This window comes from Abramis brama (genome assembly GCF_963993115.1).
Source record: "Abramis brama genome assembly, chromosome: 1".
NCBI lineage: Eukaryota > Metazoa > Chordata > Actinopteri > Cypriniformes > Leuciscidae > Abramis > Abramis brama.
Window position 1 is genome coordinate 30,628,965 of NC_139963.1, and position 10,442 is coordinate 30,639,406.

Below are 10,442 nucleotides of genomic sequence, written 5' to 3' on the forward strand. Positions count from 1 at the left end.
TTACATACTGAGTTTTCTTTATTATGTTGGCTTAAGAAAGCCAGCATATTTGAACATTATTATTATTATTTATTATTATTATGAGAAATTGACTCCACCTAGAACTTTAATGCTTCACCAAATTCAGCTCAGACCTTCAGACTGGTCTGACTCGCTTATATATTTTCTAACTGGTCAGACTTACTTTCCCAAAAAATCCCTTGACTTGCGTTATCTGAGCAGTGAAGGCCGTAATACTCAATGCTGTCCACTAGAGGGGGCGACAGGATAATAAGTGTTTTCTACTCTCTTTCCCTGTTTGCATCAGTTTAAATGACAAATAAATGTATGAATTTCATTCATAAATAGGCCATATCTGTGTATCCGCTCTCTAGTTTATTTTAAGATATTGTTATTCACACTGGTTTTTGCATTTAATGTTTGTCCATCTGGAACTTTTATTTGCCATGAGCTCTATATTTTAAGATGTAGCCTACTAAAAAAAATATTTTTTTTTTTTTATTGTTGCATTGTTGTGTGTAATACTTACAGTAGGCTACCTTATGCCTCTGAATCTATGCCTGCCTTTCTACCCTCATATCAATATCAAATTTATTTCTAGAACACAGTTCCAGAGGGATTTAATGTTTTTTGGCTTTTAGTATGAATATGTTTGCCTTACTGTTATCTATAAGCTAGTGTGCACCAAAACAAGGGCAAAATTCACATTTAGAAGACCAAACCCAACGTTGAAAATGAAAATCAGTTTCAAGTACAGTAAAATCAAGTAAAGTACAGATACTCAGAAAGTGTACTTAAGTAGGCCTACAGTACTCAAGTAAATGTACTTTGTTACTGTCCACCTCTGGATGTTTTACACAATAAGGATATATTCCCATTGGGTTGTTGGGTTTTCATGTTTAATGGGAACTTTAGACATAATGATTTCTATACTGTACAAACTGTGTTATCCCCTAACTCTAATGTAACAGTTATGGGTATGTCATCTACAGACATCTAATATTATGGACATATTATCATGGTACAGTTCAGCCTATTATTGATTTTTATTTCCACTTCCCTTTTATCCAAAGAGATATCTGAACTATTTGCACTGTATTTATCAACGGGAAATACATCATGCTAAAATAATCTGTCATAGGCTATACTGTGGCTCACATTATTGGGGTTGCTTGCAGCAGCACGAATTACGTGACCAGCAACATATTTCTGCTTCAAATATTGTGCGTAGTTAACAGTGAGTGGTGGTTTCAGACATTATTTTATTAAAGTGCATTTGTCAGTGCCGCACTCGTACGGACTCTTATTCTGCCTGACAGAAAGAAAAGCTTGTAGCCTACTGAAGGCGGAGCGTTTTGACCAATCAGATGAAAGGGGCGCTTCAGCACCGCCCACATGTGCAAATGAAATATTGAACCCATAAACCAATTTGTAAACCACAAACGAAAAATGAAAAATCGAGCCAAAATCTCATTTTTCGTTTTTTAAACTAAACTAAAAAACGAATAAACGAGCTGGTTTTCATTTCTCATTATTCCATTCCAAACAGGAAATGAAATGAACAAAAAGTACACGGACCGGGGGGGGGGGTCATTGTTCTTATTCTTGTTATAGTTAACAGGTCTTAACACTTGAAATTACAGCCTTGGTATACTATTATTTTATTTAGAAATGAAAGCATGATGATTGTGAGAAAAAAGTATGACCAAAATAACCAATATTTAGTCACCCTTTACATTTTATTGCATGGATGAACATTTTTATAAAACAAAAGTGAGCTTAGTGAGGTGTTTTATCAGTCTGTCTAATATAAATCTATCTTTTTTATAAATCTCTTTTTCTATTTTTAGAAATAGTTTACACTGTTAGAAAATGACCCTTCACGTGACCTTTAAAATAGTTTTTGCAAAAAATAGATAGGATATAGGAAATAGAAAAGATATGCTAATTTACTAGTCTAATTAAAACAAGCATCAACTAAGAAAATACCAGAAATGGTCATCACTAATGACAACAATAATTTTGCTACAGACAAATGGAGAGAACATCCATAATATTTACAAAAACAGCAACAAAAGCAGGAAACAACTTAACAAAACAACTAGCAAGTGTAAAGTGAGTATGAAGAATATACTACTGCAAATATTTAAGCAAGATTGTAACAGCATACATATCTGGCTTAAGATCCTTACTCAAACTTCATAACACCTTCAAAGCCGTGGTAAGTGAACGGCTCCAGTGTGGAACTGCATTGATCCTTTTCCAGACACGCCATTTTGTTGTACTCACAGTCACTCTCAGAGCCCTGATCAAAATACACTCCATCAGGTGAGTTGATGGATGGATCTTCATCAAAATAGTTGTGCGGTCTAAGGATGACGCCACCACCATTGCCCACTGTAACTGTGTTAGGGATGTCTTCGGCATGCGGAATGTGCAGGAAACCAGCAGTCACCCAGGCAACCAAATCCTTAAGAAGACATAATAAAGATCATTATTTGAATGAATTAAACATATCTGCTAAATAAAAATATTCTGATGAAGCTGTCCATCAGTACCTCATTGTCGATCACCTCGTCATCTTCAATATATTTGCTGAAGTCAACAAATGGGGACCACATGTAATTCTGACTGTAGAGACTGCTACTAATCTGCTCTTCATCTTTATGCTTGGTTATAGCAACTTTATACCTAGAAGAAAGAAAGTGAATGAGAGAGAAGCTAAAGCTAGAAACAACACTTCTAAAACATGCATGTGTCTCAGTATTGTGTGCATGACTCAAGACACTGAGGCCTTACCGTGCCCAGGACATGGACCTCTCTACAGACTCACTTTCAGGGAGGTGATCTCCAGCAAAGCTCACCACCTGAAGCCTGTAAGAGCGCTGATGGCCCCAGCGATTGGTCTGATTACTGGCTATATGAAGGTAACGGGGTGTTTTGGCGCTATGAAGCATCGCCGCTTTTTTCTCTGTCCTGATTTGCTGTTCCACCAGTTGTGGTATCTTTGCTTTCTCTGAGGGCATCCATGGCAATGGCACCTCCTCATATATCATGTCTTTAGTCTGAAATATATTCTTCACACCTTCAAAAAAGAAAGAAAATGTTTTAAAACTGTTTTGTGACTTTCAATAGTAGATATTCATGTGGTATTCTCTGCAAAAAGATGGTCTTAATTAACATTTCTATATTTCTTTGTGAGATCATTTTTAGTATGACCAATATGCAGGAAGCAACAGCAGCCAGACACCTGTAGAAAAAAAAAAACATTCTAACATTTACTCACCCAAATGTTGTTCCAGCCCTGTATGAAATTCTTTCATAAAATATAAATTGAAAAATAACTATAATTTTTGTCCATAAATTGACTCATATTTGGGGCAAACTATACTTTTGAAAATATGATAGTTCTGTTTATTAATATTATATATATATATATATATATATATATATATATATATATATATATATATATATATATATATATATGAAGACTTCAGATGCAAAAGCCTCTAAGTCCATCTAAAGTTTTTGTTTAATATTGACATTTTTATCAGGCTTTTCTGAATGGGCTGAGGGAGGGTTTTAGTGAGTTTGAACTCACACTATGTTCTATATTTGAACACAATGTGCGGAGAGCATTCACTCAATATTATTATCTCATTTTTGGCGAGGTGGCTTTTAGAGGCTTTTGCATCAGAGGTCTTCATATGTTTTGTATGTATATAGGCTATGTCATATATATATATATATATAAACCAGCAAGATGGGCAAGTTGTCACATGTAGTTAACTATTAATGATTTGATATTTTTGTACGTTACATTTAGATATTTTTTAATTAACTGTGTTAGTGCCTAAAGCTTGCTATAATGTGACAATATATCCCGCTATTGGGGCATGTTGTCAAACAATTTCAACATGTATTAAACAATATTTCTTCCTTTTTTCCCCTCAATGTTCAATAGCTTTTGTAGTAAGCCTATCCACTTTTAAACGTTATCAATGTGTGTAATTAAATATGAGGTTACACTTTATTTTAAGGTGTCATTGTTACACAGTTATTATATATTTAAGTAGCCTACTGAGTAACATTAAGTATACTAGGGTTAGGGGAGGATTAGGATTTGGTTGAGGGTTATTACATTTGGTTATGTAATTATGAATAATTTACTGTTATTACTATGGTAAATAGCTTACATGTAACATGAAACAAGGACATTGTAAAATAAAGTGTTACCAAATAGGCTATGATTCTGACTAAGTTATTTCAACTCTATTAGGTTAAATGTGCTTGATCATTTTATGGCACTTACCTAAGATATCCAGGTCGACTTTAAAGTTAATAAAATGTGTATGGATGTTTCCAAGGACATTCTCTGCAACCTGGTGCCCGTACTTCAGATTTCCATCAACCTTATAGGAGGATGATATGTAGCCCGTGGCGTGAACTTTCGCCTCCACGGAGCCGCTTTGATAGAAAATGAAGTCCCATATGTAGTCGTAGTTCCCTATAGCAGTAATTGTGCGGATCACCAGAGCGCTGTTTGCCATCCCACCGTAACCATTATGAAAGAAATCTGAGAAGTGTCGTCGCAGAGGTCGCCCAATGTCATGCTCAAAAACACAGATGGAATTTCTGAAACGCTGCGTGGCGTTTGTGTCAATATAGCGATACGTGTCTACATAGGTGGCAGCGTACGGACAGTCGATCCCACGCACGAGCTCGTGCGCGAAGCGACCGATTCCGATACTTGAGTCGAGGAACTTCGTGAGCATCATCCCAGGCGTTACAGAACCGTAGACAGACATCGCCTCCTGCACGCTGAGTTCGTACGCAATCCTGTCTCCTTTAAAACGAATATCAAACACCCTCATCCCAGTCTGAGAGCTCAAACCAAACGCAAAGCTCCAGTCCAGATAAATCACCTGGTTGTTTTTAACGCTGTAACGTTTACCTTGAAGATAATACTGTTGTGGTCCTAAACCAGTAGGTTTTTCCCTTGGCTTCAGCGAGGCGTAGTTTAGGAGATTTTTGTCGACTATCTTTTTTATACTACCCGCTTCGTAATCTACAATAAATTTGTCAATGCTTTCGAAATATTGGCCGTTGTACATCAACTTGTCAATCGTCCAGTGTGATGTGTTCACGCTTTCGTGATTGATCAGCATCTCGAAGCCCACAGGATGAATGTACATGCCATTGAAATCGCGGAAAAAAGAGATCCAGGTCCTGCGGTCACCACTTTTAATGCCCCTCGGCATACCCTCAAACGGCAGCAGTTCACGTTTTTTGCGGATATAACCAAAACTTTCACTTAAAGGTTTTTCAAGTTTTTGGAAAACTTTATCAAGCAGTTTGAAGAGCTCCACATACTCCCCAATTGTCACTGTTCGGGCTGTGAAGGGCAACGTCGGCGTATTGTATTTCTCCTGAGTAACATCTCGATGCTGCAGTGGACCAGGTAACGGTCCCACCAGATATTCCTTTAGGTAACCTCTTTCGCCATGGAACACCACGACGATCGCTTCGCGTGTAGGCTTCTGTCCGTTGGCATCCAAGAAGCGCAGCACATCAGCCTTCCTTGGGAGCGAGAGGTCAATTAAAAATATAAAATTTTCCGAGGGCTTTGCTGTGAACGAACGGGAGATTTTTAATTCTTTTTGAGCCCACATGTAGTCGCGAACAGAGTTGTACTCCTCTGCTGTCAGGTCCGCAAAAACCAGACTTTTATCTGAATGTTTGACTTGTAGGGATTCTTGCGGCCAGGACATAAAACATTTTGGAAGCCTATTCGAATTTAAGCATATCAACACAATGTTGATGATCACTGAGATAAGTCCCACAAGTATCAATAAGTATTTCAACAGAGAATTCATTATTGCAGCGACCAGTGTCTCTCTAGCGTTTGAGGGTAACGCTCGTGTCTCGAAAGTGAGAGTACGGAATGGATTTCATACTATACTGGTAGTACGTGTTATGACCACCCCCCTCCCCTAAAGTTCACACACGAGCCTGTGTTAAAATGCTAATAGCCTATGTTCATTCATTCAAAAGTTGTCAATCAAATCCTGTAAATTTACTTTACAGCAGTTTTTTGTTTGTTTGTAATTTCACTAAAGTACAGTATTTACCTGGCAACTAAAGTTGCCAATAAAATCCTGTAAATACCCCTAAATCCAAGATTATATTGTTAAAGTTTAAGAATGCTGTAAAGAATCATTTTAACAGTAAACTGTTATAGGCTATACACTGATTAGGGTGAACACAATCTGAATATATATTTAAAAATGAATAAAACCATAGTCAATGGTGTTGCAAGTAAATATTTATTAAAACTGTCAGCAAGGCATGCAAGGCTTTTACTGGTAAAATAACATTTTCAGTCTTTCAACTGTTAACATCTTGTAAAAATGACATAGTATCACAAAATAACTATAAAAAGTTTTTTAAAAGCAAATTTAAGTCATATTCTGAGTAGAACATTAACTTTCAATTTAGGCATTTTGGTACAAAAAAAAAAAAAAAACCAACAACCATCAGACTCCTGTTGAAACTCACTGTAACCCAGATTTTTTTTAAAGTAAAGGATTAAAAATAAAATCCTATAATCAACATTGTGCCACACATTCTGTTGTTTGAGCTTATCTTCTGTTCATGCAAAAAATTAAATTCTGTCATTAATTTCTCACCCTCATGTCGTTGCAAACCTGTAAGACTTTCGTTAATCTTCAGAACACAAATGAAGATCTTTTTGATGAAATCTGAGCTTTAATTCTGTCCCTCCATTGGCAGCCTATGCAATTACAACTTTCAAACCCCATAAAGACATCATTAAAGTAATCCAGCATGAACCTACGCTTCATAAAATCGAGTGCTTACATAATTTACTACTTAACTTACAAAGTAGTAATCTCTGATGCGCGTTCACATAACAATGTCTGCTCTTTTGCGTCAAATTGTTTTTCTGCACAAACAAAGCACTCGCACCACTTCATTAAATGGAGGTTAACCACTGGAGTCACTGGATTACTTCATACTATGCTCACATTTCTGATGCCAAAGCTTACTGGACATACGTTTTTATATATATAGACATTTATACCATGGTCTGGGTGAATACTCGATTCTGATTGGCTGCAGGGTGTCCGTTAAAAAGTGATAATGTACACCTAGGAAAGGCGTCCCGTCAATTTGCCTGATGACAGATCTAAATGATTGCGCTGGCTCAAACTCACTGATCAACTGCTGCGGTCGGGTCGCTGTGGCCACGTTGCTTGGCAACGCCTGTATACGGGAGATATTAAATAGTGCGCTCGACTTAATAAATAAAAACCCTCACGATTTTTACTCTAAAACACATTAAAGTATTATTAATTGATTAAATATTTCTTTCTTTCGTAAGTGACCATGGTATAAGCGGGTTAATGCCCTTCGAGGTGTCCATTGTCAGGTATTAATGGACTTCGGCGGAGGCCTGATAATGGACACCTCGTCGGGCATTAACCCTTATATGTATATGTATGTGTGTGTGTGTGTGTGTGTGTATGTATGTATGTAGACCTATGTATGTAACAGGGGCAATCTAGTAAGAGCTGTGCGTGTAAGCTTAATTTTTCTGGCTTCAAGAGGCGCATTAGCAACTGGGACTAGTGTTTTTGTTAGCATGTCTGCCTTCCATGTTGGAGAGACCCTGGTCTGAATCCTGCTCGGAGTGGATAGAGTAGGAAACTGCGTGCGCTCACAATATTTTTGTAAAGTTATTTGCTATATGCTTTAAAAGAGTTTTCTCTTGTTCAGTAATTTTTTTTTTTCTGCTGTCATTATATTCCTTGGATTTGCTTCTCAGTTCCATGCAATTTTAAGCTTTTCTTTGTCCATTCCATGTTTTATACGCAACCTCTGTCATTGGGGAAACCACCCCTTGTGCAAAAACTCAACAAGCAATGCCAATTAAACACTTACTGCAGTAAGTGCTTAACATAAAAAAGCATGCTTAAAATATTTGTGGAGCCTGTATAGCATTCCAGACATCAGTTATAAGTGAGAGGAGGGGAGGACAAATTGTTGCACAACAGTTCTGAGGTTTATTTGGACATACTGCATTTGTACTTCAGGAAATGTACTTCAATACTTCAATTTCCAACATGATAAGGTGTGAGTAATGCTTTTCCCCCCACAGCCTTTAAGCAAGCCTGAGTAACCCCACTGCTTAAAGGGGCTATATGCAACTTTTTCCCCAAAATAAACGTAACAATAGCCTTTTTATTTTACCATTTATGACTCAAACATCTCCTGATGAGCATACTGACACCTTGTCCGCTCACAGTGGGTGCACCTATAAGCCTGTATCCTATTTTTCCTATTTTCTGTCGGGTCGGATTTTTCCCGCGCTGTCTGCGGATGTGACGTCAAGCGCGCCCATGTTAAACGTTTCAGATCACTCTGCCACCACCGCTAGTCAGCAAGTAGCCTCCACTCGCAAGCAGTGCAATGGAGAAACTTACTCTTATCAGTGTAAGAGAACACTTATCTCAAACAATATATGTATTTGACTGTTCTTACCTCTGTAAACATAATGTTGACCTCCTTGCAGCAGATGACTTGTGAAGTGTGCACGTACGAGAGCGAGCAGAAAGGAAGAGCAGTTCTGTTTTTTGGCCACAGGTGTCAGTCGCGAGTTTAAATTTCAGAAAAACGCATATAGACCCTTTAAGAAACCCACTCTAAATTCAGCACATCAAGAAAATTACAGACCACCGGTATCCCTTCTTCCATTCATTGCTAAAACACTTGAATGAGACATCTTCAACCAAGTCTCTTCTTACACAGAACCAGGGGCGTAGCCATCATTTCAAAAGTGAGGGGGACAGAATGCCAAGCGTATACCAGTTTTTTTTTTTTTTGACAGGTTTTTTTTGTTTAAAGAAATAAAACAGAAAGAAAGAAAGAAAGAAAGAAAGAAAGAAAGAAAGAAAGAAAGAGAAAGAAAGAAAGAAAGAAAGAAAGAAAGAAAGAAGAAAGAAATGCAGATGTTCTGTACTTTATATTGCACATAGCCTAGTATTGTTATATTGTACTATATTGTTTGCATATTTCAAATGTTATTTTTTTTTTTTTTTGTGTAGGCTACGTCAAACTTCAAGCTTTTAAAACTACTTCAAACTTTCTGGTAAGGCTTTTTCAAGACAACTTAAAGTTTGTCTACAAACTTTTTTATCTAATTGTAAAGTGTTACCTTATTGTAAACATCATAGGCTACACGTTACAACGCTGCATGATTCAAGCAGATAGTGGCTGTTAATGCATGAAAATCCGAATTCAGCATTAACAATCACCATCTTTATTCTTTGAAGGGCTTTGCATCTGTGAAAATAAAAGACATTACGAATAAAAAAATACTGAAAATAAGCGCACGTTTGTGCGGGTAGTGAATATTTTCAATTTCCAACAATAACTATTCAACTCGAGAAATAAGCAGTGTTATTCATCATTGTGCAACACAATTCGGATACCTGACATCATATGACATATTCGGATACCATATGATACCGCTTGACTTTTTCGGGAAAAAGGAGTGAAGTTTGCCGAAAAAGGAGTTTTTTGCCGTTTTGGACTCATTGCGACCTCTATGAAAATGATGGATCCAGCGCGGGTGTGTCGTGATGCACGAGTGACTGATTATTACCATGGAAACGTATAGACTATCTTGACTCTTTGAACTTTAAATCTGGATGTAAACACATTGGCCCGCGAAAACCTCAACTTGTCGTGAACACACTTGCGGAAAAGTGCGGGGGACGAATTTATATTTTATAAAACGCGTCCCCCGCGTAATCTACGCCCATACACAGAACAACCTCCTGGACAACAACCAGTCTGGTTTCAAAAGCGGACAATCAACGGAGACTGCCCTGCTCTCGGTTATTGAAGCTCTGAAACTGGCAAGAGATCAAATCCTCAGTTCTCATCCTGCTGGATCTGTCTGTTGCTTTTGACACAGTTAACCACCAGATCCTCCTGTCAACTATAATATATAGCCTATATATCAATATAGCCTACCTGTCATACTATAATAGTATTTTGGATTTATGATATCTGTCATCAGAGTTCTTACACCTTCTCAAAATATTTCTAAAACAAGAAATTGAAGAACCTTTTAAGATAAAATACTCTGAAAGTTTGAATAAAGTTTATCTTTACCCCAATTAACATTTTTCTGTGAGTAAACCTCATTAAATTATTATGTTTTAGAACAGTGCTAACAACCCCAAAGTCATGAGTTTGATTCCCAGGTATAGGAGATCCTGATAAGACAAAAATGTAATATACGCACACAATGATCAGATGCTCCCCATAAACAGACTTTTGTCAGTTTAAATTTCAAATAATATAGGCTATCACAAATGTGGTAGAAAATAATTATATTTCTTGATAATCTT

The 10,442-nt window shown here is 37.1% G+C and overlaps 1 protein-coding gene across 1 annotated transcript; it reads right to left on the reverse strand.

The window, feature by feature from the left end:
- Positions 1-1,720: 1,720 nt before the first annotated feature.
- On the reverse strand, positions 1,721-5,942 carry aoc2 (amine oxidase copper containing 2). The gene is made up of 4 exons (XM_084130374.1): positions 4,316-5,942; positions 2,800-3,085; positions 2,559-2,691; positions 1,721-2,470 (listed from the first exon to the last, which is right to left on the reverse strand). Exons 1-4 carry the CDS (start codon positions 5,877-5,879, stop codon positions 2,189-2,191), a joined length of 2,265 nt encoding a protein of 754 aa, XP_083986500.1. The 5' UTR covers positions 5,880-5,942; the 3' UTR covers positions 1,721-2,188.
- Between the last annotated feature and the right edge of the window lie 4,500 nt (positions 5,943-10,442).

What these genes read in the sequence shown, in the direction of transcription:
- aoc2 (XM_084130374.1), bottom strand. Translation starts at nt 5,879, where the DNA reads ATGAATTCTCTGTTGAAATACTTATTGATACTTGTGGGACTTATCTCA. An exon ending in AGGTCCATGTCCTGGGCACG is followed by an intron (nt 2,692 to 2,799) that starts GTAAGGCCTCAG and finishes TCTTTCTTCTAG; the next exon opens with GTATAAAGTTGCTATAACCA. An exon ending in ACGAGGTGATCGACAATGAG is followed by an intron (nt 2,471 to 2,558) that starts GTACTGATGGAC and finishes TGTCTTCTTAAG; the next exon opens with GATTTGGTTGCCTGGGTGAC.